The sequence below is a fragment of the Osmerus mordax genome, chromosome 15, assembly GCF_038355195.1.
Source record: "Osmerus mordax isolate fOsmMor3 chromosome 15, fOsmMor3.pri, whole genome shotgun sequence".
In the NCBI taxonomy this organism is placed as follows: Eukaryota; Metazoa; Chordata; class Actinopteri; order Osmeriformes; family Osmeridae; genus Osmerus; species Osmerus mordax.
In genome coordinates, this window is record NC_090064.1 from 7,670,444 (window position 1) to 7,689,633 (window position 19,190).

Consider the following 19,190-nt stretch of genomic DNA (forward strand, 5'->3'; position numbering starts at 1 on the left):
CATAACCTTTTCTGATGTGCAGTACAGGACATGAATTATGTCCCAAAAACAATCTGATGTAGGCTACCAAAAGGGTGTCGCGTTGACCATTTCAAAGTTACATTGACGGTTCCTGAACCCATCAATAAGTACGGCCTGGCATTATTTGTGCTTGTACTGAATGAATCTGAAAGTCCCTATCTCTTGTATATCATACATTTTTTTAACTAAGAACCAAGTTTATTGTGTCAGATTATAAGGAGTCTTTAACCTGGAGTTCAGAAATGACCTTGACTTCCTTTTACACTCTTCTAGACGCTGGCGTTTATCCCCTGCAACACTCAACATTCTTGTTATGGCTTCAATAAGTCTTTCTCTCTCGGGAACTTCTTTGGCACTCCAGACTGACCAACGAGAGGATATTAGTGAGACACCTCTTCCCATTAACCGTGATGGCAGCGTAAAGTGAGGTGGAAATCGGACATCATCATTTCCTCCTTTCAAAAGCGAGCTTCCCTATCATCCGTCACTTGGCCGGCTCCGTTGTGGAGCGCCTGTTGGCGGACCACTGCCTTCACGTTCTTGCTCGAAGCCACCTCAAAACCAGCGGCTTGGCAGACAGAGCGCAGTCTTAGGAGACCGTGACAACCACCCCCCCCCCCCCCCCCCCCCCCACTGCTGTTTCTGAGTCAAAATATTGGCAGCCATTTCATGTGCCTTTCACAGACTGTTGCGACAGCGCCTGAAATACTCACTTTCATCATGACATTGCCTGGGTTTGCTCCAATACCCCGATCGCATCGTTTCTATGGAGATGCTGTGGCTCTCTGTGTCTGATAAAGAAAGGACACCAACACACACACACTCAAACATGTACACACACGATAACACAAACACACACGCCCAAACCAACAACACAAATACACACAACATGAGATGGAAAAACCCAAAGAAAAAAACAGTTTACATTTTAATTGTTTTTTCCCCCCGTCTTTTTATGTGCTTCTTTGTTAACTGGCTTCAGAAATTAAATCAAATGCTCGGTTAATGACTCTAATTCTGGCAAATGAACACGCGTCTCTCATTCCGACATGTTCCGGAAAATGAACATTCCTTTGTTCTAACATCAAACTCAACAGGAAGCCTGATTGGATCTTTTGATTTAGCATTTGTTCCACTGACATGAAAATGGGGTGCATGCTATAATTGTCCCAGCTGCCAGGTTAGTCTCTTCCAGAAGTTCGTCCTTCACATGTTGTTAGTGTGCTAGTTCTGGTTTATTGTCTAACTAGGTTAGCTGATGAAGTTTGTAGCGCAGCCGGCCATAATCACATGGTTGCTGGTGTTGCTTGGGCGGTTTACCAGCCTGTTGTGCCATTTCCATCCTGCTGGTCCTGCCGTGCCCTGAGCTTCCAGAGCTAAAGTGGCACTCGCTCCGACCCGCTCGCCTCTTAATTACCTCTCTAGCTTCTAATCTGGTTCTAGAAAGTCGTCAGTCTGACGCGGACAGCTGAGCTGCGGTGTGGAGTATCCGGAGGCAAGCGGGATTTTCATCAACCTCTCGAAGACTTACCGTGATTGAATGAGAAGGAAGTGAAGGGGCTTTGCTATAAGCTAGCAATTACCTTATTTAACATTGTAACACAATTCTATTTTAGAGTTTGAGGCGTTTGTAGGGTAATCATCGATTCATAGATGTTTGGTGAACCCTGTAGGGTCCCAATCTTTCTTACCTTCCCCTCTTCTTGTCGTTCTTCATTCCTCGTAGAGACCCCTCTCCTTAAGATTGCACATTTACAGTTAAAGCTAGTAGGTTGTGGTTTTCTGTTGTCAGTGACAGGGCAGGCCTTCTACAATATCTCGGCGATGTGCTGGTCTCGGAAAAGGGATCATTTAAGATGCTTTTCATCCCCCATTTTATGAGTTCCTTCTGCAGAGTTGCATCTAGGATAAACGCCACTACCTCAGCACAGTGTGTGTGTGTGTGTGTGCCAGCGAGGGAGAGAGAGTCATGTGGAGAAGCGAGGGACTCTTGGAGGAGTATACAGACTGGCTCAGGGGCAAACAGGATGTAGACTCCCCGTTGATGTGATCAATAGCCGGCGAGAGAGAACGTGGGCTGAGAATCCACGGCGTGGTATTGAGTGTGTCCAGGCCTATTGTTTGTGACGGCGAAGCGCTCCCAGCCGCATTAGTGCATTAAGCCTATTGAGCAGGAACAGTCCTTGTGTTCGCATGCGCTCCGTGTCAAGAAAGGTCCCTCTGGAGCTTCTTACGTAGGTATACAACAGTTCCAGGGCTCCAGTGATGTGTTGATTCTCTGGCAGGGTTTCTTTTGGATTGTGCTTTGTGTGTGTGCTTTGTGCGATTGTCTGACTGAATGTGTGCGCGCGCATGCCCGCGTACCCCGTGTACGCGTGTCTTCGTACGCACGTGTGTGTGGTTGCGTGCGTGGGGTTCGAAAGACGTAGATCAAGTTAGAGTGAGGGGAGGCGTCGGCGGGAGGTTAGGAGTCACATCGTGTGTGTGTGATGTCGACGTTTAACGATTTCACTCTGTCTGGCGGCCAGGAGGAGCAGATCGGAGCGTGACACCTATTGAGACGCGCTCGCAGGAAGCGTGACGTCTAGACCCCTGTGGCAAATGTTCTCCCTCCTCCTCATCGCCCTGCCTCGCCTTGCCTCGCCCTCCCTCACCTTGCCTCGCCCTCCCTCGCCTGGCATCAAAGCTATCTCCAGCGACATGGGGATCTGGTGACTCCACTCTGATTCCAACACAATATTCAAATATTATCTCTCCTCGCCAGTCACATCGGAAATGCTATCATCACCTCCCGACTGGGAGATCGGCATGGTGCTAATTAAGCAGATGAATCTACTGCTCCCTGATAAAAGCTTAGCTTTCACACCTCGTCAAGGCAGTGTGTGTTCACCCTGCCTTGGATTGTGAAGGACAGCCGATGTTCTGCACTTGGCCTGACCAGTGGCTCTTAAGTGGACTGAGGGGATGATCTGATCTATAGCCACAGTCTCCATGTAGGTCCTTTCCACGGGAAAATACATCTCCGAGGAAGCACCCGATCCGTCTGGGCTTTGTTTGAGACGCGCTAACTGTCAGGTGGTTCTGTTGTCATTGTTCAGAACTGGCGGTGCTTTAACTCCAACAAACGATCAGTCTGGAGAGCTTCGTTCCGGGTCTTGTTTGGCCTCAGAAGTGCTCCATAGCGTGCCGTTGGGGGTGAGAGGACAGCGGGCTGGAAGTGTGGCATACATATTTATTGAAGGGCTTTTAAAAGCTCCTCTTTGTTCAACCCAGAAATGGCCAGTCTCGCAGTCTAATGATGGCACGGTTATTATTCCACTCTAATGGCATCGTCTTTAAATAAATCATCGTCGCTTTCATGTCAGTCACCCAGAAGGATTAAGTTCCTGTATTTCTCTTATTTCCGGCCCTTTCTTTGTCCGTTATGTGAGTGATATGGCCACGTTCACATTGCTCTTAAAATGTACTTTAACCCAGTTCTGTAATTCTCATCCATATTTCACACGAGACGCATAAAACTTTCTCCACTTTCACACACCTGCCCAGTTGGCATGGGTCAAAGCTTCATTTTAGATGTGCCTTCAATAGGCGGTAGGGGCTAATAGACAGAGAGATGCCTGGAAGAAAGAAATAAAGTATGGACAGGATAGGAGAAAGGAGCCAGATTTCTTAGTTCCCTCGTAAATTATTGACTTGCTGTTGACTTCCTGTTGGTTTCCATGCTCTTGCTGAGAACCACCCAGGTCACAGCACTAAAAGCCTCTTGCCACCCTGCTTTGGCTGCCGGCTCGCTACCTCCGAAAGGTGTTTTCATGCTCTCAGCTATGGCTGTCAGCTCCATTCCTTTGATTTACCTCCCTGGAAATGGACCCGGGTTCGTGGTAGTGTTTATTTTTCCAAATGGCAAGGCTCCACTCTCCACGCACGCGTGGCAATTTCACATTCCTAATGGTGCAGCGCTAAAACCCCAGCTGAGAAGAGTGTAGAGGAGTCTTCTTCTGGCCCCGAGGCACGGCAGCAAACTGTGGATTCTTTGAACCGCTTTGCTACGGGGGCGGTTTTTCGCCTCGATGTTTGGACAGTTTCCACTTGGCCCCTTTGGTTGTAGTTTGTTTCGATAACAAGACTTGATACCCTGCTTCCTAGCCTTTCGACTCTGACCGTGGGTTATCCACAAAGTATCTCAGTACCTTATCTGAGTGGTTGGATGATTCATGATGGCAAAGGGTCATCCCCCCCCCCCCCCCCCCCCCACCCCGGTCACGTGAGAGGATATCAGAGCAGGGCCACTGCTTCCTGCTCAGCTTGGGACTCTCTTTGGAGGATAATGGCGTCTGAGAGAGCCGGCAGGTGCCTCAACAAATACTCTAATGGAGAAATTATTCCACACAAAAGGTCACCTCAGGCATGACAACAGGCCAATGAATCAATAAAGCCCCCGATTATGACCCAGGCAGCAGGCATATGTCTGCCCCCAGTAGCAGAGCCAGACTGGGGTAGATCACCTTTCAAGACGGGCTCATTCCCTCGGTGGGGACCCAAGATTAGGTTACACAAATCCATTGAAGGAGTCTTCTTATGGCCCCTCGCCTTTTTAACCCTGTAAGACCCCTTGTTGTAAAATTACGTCACCTTTACCTCTTTAATTGCTAATTTCATTTTTTTATAAGACCAAATTTATCCAACAGCATTGCAAGGCAAGACAATAGGATGCATTGGTATGTAAATGTGGTCGTTCAAAAAATAATCTTATTTGCAAATGTATTTTTTGGAGAGCTAAAGGTGATGTTGACATTTTGTATCGGGTCTTACAGGGCTAAAAGATGCATAAACGCCTTTTGCTGCTTCCAAAACGGGTCCCTCGACTCCCTTTTAATGCGTGCCGTTTGTTGGCCTACTTTTGTCTGCCCGCTGAACTTTTGAAGATTGACGTCGTTGTTAATGTGTTTGAAGGGAGCCAAGTCGAGAACCTCACAAATGATTTAGCGTCCGGAAGGCTTAGCCTGGTCATACATTAAGCATGATCGGCGCTAGCTTCAAAAGTCTGTCCGTCCGTCTGGTAATTTCCATGCACACGTCTCTCTGTGTTCCTAGATTGTAGGTGTGTTTTGATGTTTGCAAATGTGTGTACACCATGAAATTGGATAGATGGGAAGTACACGGACGACGGAGGTAATGGCTGCTGTGGCGATGAAGTGCTCTGAGGTCTTCTCCATCTCAGCCCGCCAGCCTGACGGGTGCGAGCGGGGGGAACACATGCAGTTGATTACGTGTCATTTCCCTCCGCGCTCTCTCCTGCCCAGGAGGAATGAGCCTTGAGTGTTTGTCTACAGTAGCTACTCAGTAAACAAGGCCTATTATCAAAATGGCCTGGCGATGACACATTCTGCTGAACCGTCAGTGTTGTTCAGCAAATGACGCAGTGCAGAGTCATTGATTCCCAGGCTTGAGTTCTGCTTTGGTGTTATTATGTTATTACGGTGCGGTGAAATGATTTCAGATTGTGTTGTTTGAGACCGTTTATTTTTATTTTAGTAGTGCTACAGTTGCATTTGCAAAACATCACATCCTATGTATATGCACACACACACACACACACACACATGCAAGCACATGCTTCCCCAAGAGCTCATTAACCAGTATGTCAGTTTTCAGTCCACGGATTGATTGTATTTTTCAGGAAACAATCTTTGTCACTCAAACACCTTCCACATAGGGCTGATTTTGACGCTTTATTTCATCTCAAATCCAATTCTTGGAAGAACCATTCAGATCAATCGTGCAGCCTATCTGTAATCTGTTTTTCACAATGCATGCCAGTTAATTAATTCAAATCACGCCTTATTTCTATTCAGCGGCGGCCTGCTATATCTGGAAGCGTGGCCAGTCCTTCCCAGTTGCAGGTGGTAGTCTATCATTTTCTCTTTCTCCGCCTGTCAGCTTCTCAACACACTGTCAAGCTAATGCGATACAGCCTGTGTCTTTCCTTAACATTCTAATGCAGATTGGGCAGCAGGCAGCCACAGAAGTTCTCCCTGTTTACCTCCCAACATGCTGCGGTGACGGCAGCCGACAAACGTTTATAGAAGCGTCTTGGGAAGAAAGGCGTTTTTTTGTGTGTTTTTTTTTACTTTTGTAACCTCCATTACTTTTATAACATTTCACATTCAGGTGTTTTACTGTGCATCTTAAACTCTGACATGAAAAAAAAAATATATATATATATATTTGAAAGATGGTTTGTCTTAAAAAAATTAACTATGGCTTCCACAGAGATTGGTTATTCTGCTCGCTACCCAACATGTCAAATAAATAAAACAACTCTCTAAGTTCCTTCCTGTAGTTTCTCGGTTAAACCTCATTTCCTCCAGGCTCTTAAAGGCAGCTGCATGATTGACAGGAGGATTTGGATATCTTATACAAAGAGTAGGTCAATTACTCCAGGTATGATGTCATGGAGAGGAGAACCAGATCGACCACACGTTTCAGACCCCTCATACTGGATCCATGTCGTGGCTCAGATCTGTGAAGTAAAGAAGTAGTGTGTGCGGGCAGGAAGTGTTTAACCACTGTTCCTCTCCCGCTTCCTCCAGCGTAGGAGAGGTGAGAGGGCCTATTATATACTATGTTGGTGAGGGTCACCATCTAATCTTGGCCCAGTGAGTGTGTTTGTGCGTGTTTCGGTGTGTGTATTTGTGTTTTTCAGTGTTTGTGTTTTTGGAGTTAGTGTGTTTGAGTGAGTGTCTGCGTCTCAACGTGTGTGTGTGTGTGTCAGGCTAACGTTTGCTGTACAGCAGTCAGTTGACCACCTAACACCTGACCACTGGTCCCATCATCAAACACAGCCACAGCTGTGCGAAACACCTGAGTTTGGGCAGCAGGTGTGACAGCGTCCGTCTGTTTACTGTACGCTGTGGTTCATCGCCACCACGATCGCTGCGTAGGTTGATGGCAGCCAGTTGAAGTCGAAGCTAATTGCTCACGCTATTGACTCCGGAGCCGCGAGCACTCTTGCATGTACCCTGTTAACCGTCCGCTCCTAGACCTGTCGATGTGTGCACACGCGCCGGTGCGTGGGCTCCACAAAGGCCTGTCCATAATTGAAAGTCCTCCACAGAACTCTTGGCATTCCGTTATGTGTCATGTGACATTACCTCCCCCTCCACCTCCCCTCCCCTCCTTGCGTTTTCTACCCTCCAGCCCCATCACAGCCCCCTGTTCCCGTGGAAACAGGGTTGAGATTTCAGAGATGCGCTTTCTCCATCTCTGTGGAGCTGAAGAGTCACCCGGATCAGCAATGCTCTGAGAGAGAGAGAGAGAGATGGAGAATTGGAGAACGAGAGGGAGCGTGTGAGAAAGGGCGTATTGAGGGGGGGGAAAGGACAATTTTGTTTTGTTCGCCAATATCCCTGCTGGTAAATGTTCAGCCATTTCTCCACACACAGTCGATCCTACAACATACCTGTACATGCTCATTAACCTTCACACACAGCATGTCTCGTCCCCTGTGTGAGATCCTCCATGGATACTGCGAACCTCACATTTCACCGACTGCCAATCACACTCTGCTCTCCAGGCGATTCCTCTTATATCTGTCGAGTTCCACCCGTGCAGGCAGAACTGTCAGTCGTAGACAGACTGTCTGGACCCTTCATTGGTGCAGTGGCATGGTTCTGACCCTCTGCTTGTCCAGACTTGGTGCTCAGGAACGTACACCCTCTTCTTCCCTCTGACATCGACTCCACGATGACTTGACAGAGGCACAAACATCTTTCTCCTTGTCAGCGGGCTGTCTCTTTCTCTCTGTCTTGCTTCATCTCTCTCTCTCTCTCTCTCTCTCTCTGTTTTTCTAGGCACTAGTCATCCGTAAGGTGTAGCTTCAGAAAGAGCCACCAAAGGAGAGGAGTTGAGATGTGTTTTGAAGTTTAGAAGATACCCAAAGTGAAATTGTGACAGTTAATTGGCGTGGTGAGTTATGGACCTCCATCACCGCAAACCTCTGGACACCACCAAGCTTTACATCCCAGCCAGATGCCTCAGTGTGTATGTGTGTGTGTGTGTGTGACGGAGACATCGGTGTGTCATTGTCAGGGCAGCTCTCCTGGCTCTCAGACCACAGGCCTGCCCGTCTGTCAGCTCATTAGCTGTGCCTCGCCGACCGTGTCCGTCAAAGCACAGCGCCTCGTCCCATTGGCCGGGCTGGAGGCATTCTGTCAGCGCTGAGGGATGCATTCAAGTTCACTGAGCACCGCAGACGCTTACAGAAACAGAACCGATGCAGAGACGGTACAGGAAAACAAACTAGGCTGACTGAAATGTTGTTTCTGGCCCCGTTGTGACCAAATGCTCTTTTATTAGAGCTCTAGGATACCACTCGGATAATTACAAAAAGACAGCAATCTTAGAGGGGTAATGGATGTTTTTGGTTAGTCCTGAAGTGAAATGATTGCAGATTTACTAGTTCATTCAATGATACAACTGATTAGCTGCATCTAGATGATGATCAATGAAAATGGAGTTTTACACCACTGGGGGGGACAAGTTCCCCTTTCTCAGAGAGACGACACTCGATCGAATCGAGGATCTAGAACAGTGTGCTTTAAAGAGCGATAGCAGGGGTGCTGAATGGAGGGATATTCCAGGTGATAAGGCTTGTCAGGCTCCACAGGGAGGTGATGGAAGTGGAACCTGGCCCTTACACTGCTCTATAAATAATGACTGTGAGGAGACGACAGTTGATGAGTCATCTGCTTTTATTTTGGGCCCTGCTTTATTTCTGTTTATGTTGGTTTGTGTGTGCGTGTCGGTTTGTGCGTGTGTGTGTATTTCAACCTGTGTGCATGTGTGGTTCATGATTGTGTGTGTGTGTGTGGGGGGGGGGAGGGGTTTGGAGTGCCCACCTCTGCTAGGAATCTGCACTGCTTAAATAGAGCGTGTGTGTAACTAGTTATTTGAAGAAATAAAGGGTATCCATTTCTATTCTCAGGTGGATTTGAAACCATAATTAATAGGATCACGCATAACACATCCACAGGTGGTTGGAGAGAGAAGGCCTGTTTTAAATGATTTTCAGCTTCAGTCATGTTGCCCATGGGAACACGACCAAGAAAACAAAGTCCAAATAGCTGAATTGGAAGAGTCTGTTCCAGCTACCCATCTGTGTCTGTTTATCTCTTTTATTCAAATTCCAAACTCCGGACAGCATTAACCAAATGAGGCATCCCATTATCAGTTTGTTCTGGTAGGAAAGCCAGTTTCAATCCCAACCTTCCTAGCTGTTCAGTGGCGTAAAAAGTGGGGTCCGCATCTGCTGAGGTTCAACAGCACAATGAAGGCAGCCTCGGGCTGGAGTCAGCCCTCTACCATTCCTGCCTCTTCTATCCTCCCGACAAAAGACATGTTTTGAACTCGGTGTGAAGTAGCCTCGTTGAGCCCATTATCATTTCTGAAAAATGTACATTCACCAAAAATGCTTCCCACACAGTTTGGAGTGAGCAGCTCGTTTCTCCCATCCACTCCGACGGGGTGTGTTGGACCTCCCAACCTTCCCCGCCCCAACACACAGACACACTCTCAAAGCTGTTGAAAATTCAGGCTAGAATTTAGAATTGCAGGTAAACATCAGAGTCGTGGGCGGAGCCCAACATAAGAAAAGTATAAAGAAAGTATTTGTTCAGGCATATACATCCGTCTGTGTTGCACAGGCAGTACTGGAGCTGTGTGGCGCCTGCCCACACCACGATCTGTTTTTGGAGGAGTTGCGTGTCGAGCTTGCGGTGGGGCTGAAGGCAGATAGATAACGACAGCACCAGAAAGAGTCTTTTCAATTCTTAATGTTCCTAGGAGGCTGGCCTCATGCTGTCACCGTCGCCCCGTGAAAATAACACATTTTCAGGGTCTGAAGCTATGGACTGCTGTTCTCTGTACTAAAGTTCTCAGTTTGCTAGTTCTCCCCCCCCTTTTTCTCCCTCCTCGTCACTGCCTCAGTTGACCTTTCAGTAACTTCTCTCAACTTTTCTGAGGAGAAACACTTGTCGTTGTCAGGAAGGTTTGTGTGGGTGAGGTGATGAGCGGAGCGGACGTAGACGAGGCGCTGCAGGAGAGCTTGTTTGTCTGCTCTCTGTTTCCTCAGGACAGGAAGAATTCATTTTGCAATATTCTCCAGGATAATTGGATCTGAAACGACATACAGGGGGGGATTTGAACCTCAGCGGAGTGGAGGGGCTTAGTGACTCACCTGTACCATGGTGGTAGCTGTTGGTTGATATTTTAACAAAAAGCAAAAAATAAAACGGCTCTGGACGACAGTCCTCTTTTTGACAAACAAGATGCTGGCTTTTTTTTTTTAAGGACATTGAAGTGATGAAACTCTGCTCTGGTTTATGATTCATCGTACTTATGCTCACGTCACAGTTCTGCATTGACTTTACATTTCCAATATGCTTTGATGGCTTCCACGCTGCAACGAATACAAAGTTGAACTCTGGCCTTCAGCTAATAAACAAGGACAGAGGAGATGGGAAACTCTCACAAGTGACTCATCGTTTTTGCATAAATCGCCTGAAACGGTAAGACACGGTTTGAGCTTGCGACCTCTGGGCCCTGCCTCACTACAGCTCTGGCGTCTGCTTCTGTCGATGTGTGTCAGGCCAGTGTTCTGCCCCGCTCCAGGTGTGACCCTGACGAAGGGCCAGCTGGAGGGGGTGAGAGCGGAGATCTCTGTGGGAGAGGGTGTGATGTCACGCATCCAGATCAAACCCTCAGGGAGGAAAGCATCAGTGTGGTTGGAGAGGTCTTCCCCCCCAGTGTCAGTAAGCCTGGGTCTGACACCGTCAACTCACTGCTCTGTCGCCCGCTGATGTAACGCTGATGGACGGGATCAAAAAAGATGCCTGGGTTTGGTCTGACGAGGGAGAACCGACTTGTCTCTTTACATTTTCTTGATGAGATCCTGTGGTTTCTCAAAAAAAGAAAAATCGGAGAAATCTTTTAGCAGCATGCTGGCAAATCGGTAAGACAATAGAAGAAGATTTGGGGAGGCTTTAGGATTAATCCAGTAGTGCAGTGTTTTTGGAGGAGAAACCGAGCTTTCAGGAAATCTGAAAGGAGGGCGGAATGCTTCCTTATTTGCGGATTAGTCTCACATCTCTGCTCTGTGAAACCGGAGGACGAGAGAGGACTACAGATCCCAGCTTTCCTCCGGCTGTAGTCCTACAGAGATGGAATGTTGATACGGAGAAGTGAGACCCAGAACTCCTAGCTTACTGTCTTATTTACGAAACACCTGCTTTTCAGTGGTGCAGTTTTTACCTCACCGCCTCCAACCCACTTCCAATCTCTCATCTGTTTACCTGCCTCTCTTGTAAATACCTCATGTTAACCATCTTCTGGGAGTTCCTGCATGTTTATTTTCACTTTTATACTTGCACCAGGCGCATCACCCAGCACCATGGTGTGTGTGATTGATAGCTGCAGCTCTGGCATAACTTCTAACATGTGTTTGAAGTTGGCTGCTGATGTCAGTTCATCACGACATCTGCCTTGAAGAAGCCTGTGTCGCCCATTGTCTTTGACAGTACTGGATATTTAGCCCTGTCTGCAGAAGAGAAATCGTCGGAATTGTTTCCCTCATTGCCTCAGTTATGTAAGCTATGATGGGCATTCTCGGTTCCGTTTACAGCCTCTGATATTTAAAAAAATCTGCTATTATCTACCATTTCGTTTTTTTTGATGTTTTGTAATGATTGGAGAGCTGTAGTTCCTCCCCCCTCCTCCAGTTCATTGTGACTCTCACAGCCCGGCTATTTCTGTGTATTCAACACCATCATCTATTATGAGTTTCCACATTATTGTATTGGAGAATTAAAATGCATGCCTAAGGAGAGGCTGGGATTCTTGGCACCGGAATTTCATTTCCATATAATCACGCTATAATTCACACATGCACACGCGGGGGCAAGTCCACACACACACGCTCAAACACACACACACACACACACACACAACACACACACATACACAGGCACTTAACAAACACACACACTAAACACACACACACACACACACACACTTGACACACCCACACGCTTGTAGAATGCAACTCTGTCCCCCACTCCTCGGGAGGTTGTGCTCTCCCCCCTCCGCCATCACTAATTCAGCCGACCAGCATCATTTAGTCCTGGGGGAGAGGACAGATGTCTGCATGCACCCAGGAAGCCAGCTCTGGCCCCCGGCATCAACCGGACGCCCCCCGGCAGTACAGGCAAGCAGACCCAGGCCCATGGGGCTCCCATCCAGCAGCATCACAATGCTGGCCCGGGCCCCGGGGCCTCTCTGGATGCACACCTTCACAAGTTATTTAATCTCTTCTTGTGTTCGAGAGAGACTGAGGTCGGTACACTGGAGGAGTCTGCGGTCTAGTTTGTTTCGAGCTTTCCTGCAGTGTTTACTTCCTGCCGCTCGGAGCCATCCACTTCCTTCCTCATCCACTTCCTTCCTTGGTGCAGAGTCCTCTTCACCGTTCTCCACGGCTGGCTTTAATCACCTCCACGTTAACGTCACACTCAAACACCAGGGGCCGACTTCATTGTCCCTATCCTTCTCACAATCACAGCTCATGTCAGAAGAATCTGTTATCAGGCTCGTCTGATGAGTTTTGAGAGCCCAGCACCAAGTCCCCTTCTCTCCCAGACACGACAGTCATCTACTGTGTAGATGTGTTGTGTGTTTAGATGTTTTACTGCTCTGCGCCCCCTGCCTGGTCAGGATTATGGCCCGGCTTTGCAGGAGCCGGCCTGCTGCGTATTGATCCGCCAGGGGAGCGATGGAGGGACGCCTCTTCAAGGTGGCTCATTTGAAGCTCGATACCCCCGCCCGCCGCCTGCGACCACCTAATGAGCCGCACTTATGGATGGTCACTTTCACAGGAATCGAAAAGGACATTTGTCTGTTGTAGCCTGGGGGGAGGGGAGGGGGTCGTTGTGGCTCTGCTTAAATCGATAGGCTCACTCGTACCGTGCGGCTGAATTGCAAAGTCTGTCACACTGGTCTTCAGAGTCCACCAAGGTTAACATATGTAGAAAACGGGAAATTTGTTAGGCTCCCCGCAAACACCATACCCACAACAGCTGTCGGTGAACTGTGCATTATTTACGTTGCCAAATAATGAGGTGAAGTATCCTCATCCATGACCTGCCGTTATCTAATGCCGGTTGTGTGTCGGAGGGAGTCTCTACGCAGTGTCTGAGAGCTGGGGAAACTGGTCAAAAAGAGGATTGTAATAAAGTGTCGCGTATCAAAGCCGATACGGACCATATAAAAGAAGCATAAAGGAGGGGGAATGTGATTTTTCTTGCCGGGGTGACTCACAGGCAGGAGAGATGAGGTGATACCACCTGGAGAATGTGTGTGTGCGGGATGTGATTTTCCCAGTGAAAAGGAACTAAATTGCGTTGTCTTCGAGACGGACGACACTGGCGGAATTGTTTGCGCTGTCCTCCCTGGCTTGCTATCCCAGGGGGCCTTGCGTTTTTCATCCTGCCAGCCATGTTTGAGGATAGCTCCCAGACATGGCACCATTACTACAGTATGGAATCACATTTGAGAAAAGCCTCACAAGCACACACACACACACACACACGGTACAACCACAAACACCTGTGCGCACAGACACCGCGGGCCAACGTTTCATTGGCATGTTCTCTCAGACTACACACACTCCTCTGGGCTCCATCACAGACAGGCTAGCATCCGCCGTAGCCTTCATGAGACGGGGATTATGTAAACATCCCCATTGGAAGCCACAGAACGCTGAGTTTGTGGGATCTGTAGGTTGGAGTGCCCTACAGCAGCTGTTCTCACACACTCACTCACACACATACACACACACACACACTCTTACTCACTCACACTCATATATATATATATATACACACACACACATATACATACACAGCTTTTTAATCTCTGCTCGCTTTCTCCATCATACAGTCTTGTGACTTTTGTTAGGAATCAATACGTCTGTCTCCAGGCACAGTACCCTCCTCTCATGCCCAAGAAAAACACATTGATTCCTAAGTCAAGAAGACACCCATGAAACCAGTAAGTTTGTTACAGTTATCAGTCAACAATTGCATCGAAAACGCTGTTAATCTTATTTGACTGCTTCTACACACAAACAGCAAGTCGAGTCATTCAAGGAAGTCTACAATCACGGAACAAGAATGGAAACACAGCTCAGTTATGTTCGTTCCCGTACCACAGATGTTTGCGTGTCCACTTATTCAGCTGTGTGAACCATACCGCTGTTTACAATACTGCATCAACACTCTGGTGGTTTTACACACACACACACACACACTCACATGCACACATCCACTCTCTCTTCACAGTAAGCTGGTTACCCAGGGCCAAGCTCTGGTTGATCCATGGAGGGGGGGGACACAGAGTCTGCTCATCTGTTCTCCAGACCTGCTTTGCTTTCTCTGGTTCTCCTCAACAAACATTTAGGGTATTCAACACGGTAGCGAGCCACCATCAGTTTGCCTGTTTGCTTGGGTGTGTGTGTGTGTGTGTGTGTGTTAGTGAATGTGTGTGTGTATTTGTGTTAGGGAATGTGTCTCGGCAGGTGTGAGCAGTTCAGTAAAAAAAAATGTATCCCTCACTGTAGGTTTCACGTGTACCACTTATAACCAGTGACGGCTATGACTATCAAAGTACCACGATAATGCCGTTGTTCAAAACACTGCCATTTTTGACAACATTTAGATTATTTGTGAGTGTTATTCTCATGTGACATCATGGCGTGCCTGCTGTGAGTTTCTTACCTAACGCAGCACTGGTGTACTGTAACAACGCCAGTGCTGCGTGACGCCAGGTGAAGTGTGTGTGTGTGTGTGTGGGGGGGGGGGGGGGGGGGGGGGGGGGGGCATTGTGGGTAATGCTGTTCCTGTGCTAATTAGGCTGGCTCATGGACGTGTGGTAAATAGCATGATGCCCTGCTCTTATTTCCTGCCTAATGATGTCTGCAGCTTAGTTCAATTGAGAGAGACACAGGAGGCCACTAAAAGGTTTGCCACCCAGTCCAGCCACTTAACAGAGTTATGTGTTTGTTTTCTATTCATTAAGTCCCTGCAGCCACATGTTCAGGCTCTGACTGCTCTGCTCTTTATATCCACACTGTCAACCCATTAAAAAGTGAATAATTCCTCTCAAATGATTTAGCCCGTAGTACTTTCTGGGATTGGTGTTGGAGTGGTCAGCAGTCTGATGCCTAACTTGGAATTCAATTAATATGCTTTTTATGTCTGTTTTAAGCGTTAAAATTGCGTAAGTTAAAATTGAATTGGCACTTAATAAATATATATATATTAGGAGGGATATAGAGTAATAAATGCAGAATGTTATTGTCATTGAGCTCAGCTGAGTTATAATGAAATGGACAAAGCTGTATAAAAGGTTGCTGGCTAACAACATCATCATTGTCTGTTCTATACCCTCTGGACACTGCCTTCTACAATGCAATTGTCACACTTTCTAAATTAATTTCCCCCTTTTAACAATAGTAAAAAGCGACTTCTATTTGAAGATTTTTTAAGTTTCCAACCCAAAAAAGGGGAAAACGTCCCCAAGGTGATTCAGAATTCTTCCTCGATTCACAGGTTGCATTTTGATCTGTCACTTTCGATTGGTGCTGACGACGGCTGATGCTAGGCTAATTAGAAGCCGTCCTCCCTCCCTGGCTGTTGCCAGTTAGTTAGCTCTTTGTGAGAGCCTCGCTGCTCCCCTGGTCTCCTCTGCCCTTGACCGACCCTGCAGCTCTAATGCTCCATCTGCACACCTCACCTCAGCTCTTTGATTGCCCCCTTTTTTACTTCCTCTTTCTCTCTTTTAATTTTCTTTTTCTTCATCGCCCGAATTTTCAATCTCTGCCTCCCTCTCTCTGTTTCTGTCTCTCTCTCTCTTTCTCTGTCTTTCTCTCTCTCTCTTTTATCCCTCCATATCCTTTTTTCACCTCTTATTGTCTGTCTACGGTGTGATCAAATTGCTTCTGGCCCTTCTTCTTACCATGTGTGTGTGTGTGTCTGCTCTCTCTGTGTCCAGGAGCTGGTGGGGAGCAACCCTCCGCAGAGGAACTGGAAGGGAATAGCGATTGCTCTGCTTGTCATTCTGGTCATCTGCTCGCTCATCGTCACCTCCGTCATCCTGCTGACGCCAGGTACGTGGGCCGGGCACGCCGCCTCAACCCCCCCCCCCCCCCCCCCCCCCCTTCCTTATCCTGTCACCCTTGCACATGCTCACAAACGCGTGCAATGCAACTTCACAATAATAAAGGTGTGTTGAAACTCTCTCTCTCACACACACACACACACACACACACACACTGGGACGCCCACTTCCTAGTCTGGATCATTGTAGCTGCTTGTGTTTTGAAAACAGCCTCAGTTTGACCTTCAAGCTCTGTTCCACCAGATTTACCTGAGAAGCCCCAGTAATCTACCAGCCATCTGTTTACATGTGCTCCTCCAAAGGCCCTTGACGGGCTTTCATACACGCTCATTGTCTTTTGGATCAGTGTTATTGTCCATATATCAGAGTTATAACTACATTTGCAGCAGGATAATTAGCTTTTTCTTTTTATGTGAACTGGCTGTCGTTTGCCAATTACAGTTGGCGTTTCCCTTGGGCATCACATATGCTTAGGTCAATAACAACAGTGGTTGTGTGCTGTATGTAAATTTCTATTATCTTTGAGCCCAGCTGTCATGTCAGACAGTAATGAGCTTGGATCCCCTTGAGTCAGGCCAGAGAGGAGAACCAAAATATCTGTCAGTCAGAGGGGACAGTACAGTATCTGGTCTGCAGGTCTCTGTCAGCTCAGGTCTGAGGGAGAGAGGGAGGGAGTTGACACTAACTCGTTCTTCTGTCTTCTCTGTCAGTTTGGCCAGTAACAAAACGACCAGGGCCTTCAGACAACGTGACGGATTCATTTGAATATTCAACAAACATCAGCAGGATGTTGTTGTGATCTCTCATTAATAATATAACACTTAAAGTCCTGCTTGAGGACTGTGTGTGTGGAAAGGGGAGTCGAGGCAATGGTTTGGGTCTTGCTTGCTTTTTGGAATGAGCAGTTGAAAGAGTTTTCACCTCAAAGTTGATTTTGAAGTGCAAATCCAGTGTGAAAATGACTAGTGTTTCAACGTAGCGAGCCCTTTGCACTACCCTGTACCAAGGAAGCAGTCAGCAGAGTAGAACACACACCGCTGTCCCACAGAGCAAAGTGTTAGTCTGCTATCATTTGACAGGAATTATGGGATGGCTGCCACCACCCACTCAATAAGCCAGGTGTATGGATTGATGTTGTCATGCCGAAATTTTATGGCGGAACCTAACTGCTCCTGACAAGCACTTTGTTCCCCCCCCCCCCCCCCCCCCACACACACACACACACACACGTCTCGCTATGACAACCTGCCTCACTCTCTCTCTTCAGCAGGCAGGCCTTCACTGCCTCGACATCCTTTTAACATCAGGACAAGTCAGTCAGGGTTTTGTTTTTGTGTGTGTGTGTGGGGGGGAGGGGGGGGGGAGGGAGGGGGTTGTATTGTAGCAGTGTTTCTGTAAGTGAAGGATGAGCATGACGTGTGCTCTGACCGTGGGAACAGCAAATCCATACTCCCTGATCCGTTGTTCCTCCGGATCGCCAGGGCTTCCCTTTCTCGTTCTTTTTGTTGGTGTGTGTGATTTTCCAGCTGGCTCTCAGGGCGCTGTATTAAAGATCGAGGCCCTGCTGCTTGGTCGGGGGGTGATTGACAGCGCCGCTGCTCTTTCCGGGGCTCCGCAGAGCCCGGCTACCTGCTGGGAGGTTGAGCATGTCTCGAGGCCTGAACATGTCCCTCGCCTCTGACAAGCAGCTTCCAGACATCCAGGAACGTCTCATTTGCCACCTTAAGCTGATTACTCCCGACAGCCCCGAGAAAGCACGGCTGACCGAACATGCTTCATTCACAGCGTGGGATTTCCAGTTTGCTTGGTCCCTCTCCGTGTTTGGATGGGCTTGTTGGTGTTTATGTTTGCAGCTGGGGGGGGGGCTTTGTGGTGGTGTGAATGCCTTGTTGTTGTCATGGCGAAAATGGATTGACCTAGTATCGGCTAACGTGCAAGGATCCACATAGGTAGTGGTGAATTAGGCCGAGGTCTCTGATGCGTTACCAGCAAGTCGGTTGTTTGGTCTTAAACTGAACCAGAGAAAGGTGCCACAGGTTGGGAAATAACACATTCCTTTGTTATGGAGTGGTGGGGAAAAAAGGGGTTGTTTCAGAGTATAGAAGGAGAGCCTCAGAACAGAGGCCAGGTTCAATAACCACTTCTCCGAACATTTCCACTGAGGAGTTCTTGTGCACTCCTACGAAGGAAAAGGGGAACAGAGAGAGCAGATTGAGCTGGCATAATAGAGATGGGGAGCTCGCACACAAGACACATCACGGAAAAGGGAACTGACTGTGAATTGTGGGGGTGTATTGAGAAATAGTGTTATGGAGGGAGGGGGAATTGGCCCCGTTTATTGTTGTTGTTATTCCTGTATCTACTGTTGCTTTGCTAAATAAACCATCAAGCTACCTTGGTTTTGAAAGATATTCCACTCATTTTCTCTTCACCAAAAACCTCCTGATGAACGAAAATATACAATGTTGTGCAGTGTCACTGTGTAATGTGAGTAACATCAGGGAAGGTAGATAGGTAGGGGCCTTGACACGGTTTCTTTAGCACATGAAACACGATTTGGGACTGATATCCCAGCTCACAATCCAGGCCTTAGGAGAACTGTCTCTCTCCCTCTCACACCCTCTCCTTCATCCTCCCTCTCTCTCTCCCCCTCTGTCTCTCTCTCCTTCACCTTCTCTCCCTCCCACTCACACCCTCTCCTTCCCCCTCCCTCTCTCTTTCACCCTCATTCACTCTTTCTCACTCTGCCTCTCTCTCTAAGGTCTTTCTCTCTTGCTATCGTTCTTTCCACCTCTCTCTCTCACTCACTCACTCACTCACACACTCACACACACACACACACACAAAAGCATCCAAATCCATGTTCATTTTCACTGACATTATAGGATTAAAAACTAGGTTTTTAATGCTTTGCTCTTTGAGGCTGGGGGCAGTGTGTGTGT

At 47.8% G+C, this 19,190-nt stretch overlaps 1 protein-coding gene across 2 annotated transcripts in view; it reads left to right on the forward strand.

Moving 5' to 3' along the window:
• dpp6a (dipeptidyl-peptidase 6a) overlaps positions 1-19,190 on the forward strand; it is a 71,330-nt gene that overhangs the window by 29,520 nt on the left and 22,620 nt on the right. For both annotated transcript variants that reach the window (XM_067251340.1, XM_067251341.1), the window contains exon 2: positions 16,123-16,237. In XM_067251340.1, coding sequence (XP_067107441.1) covers positions 16,123-16,237 — 115 coding nt within the window. The remainder of the gene's footprint in view (positions 1-16,122; positions 16,238-19,190) is intronic.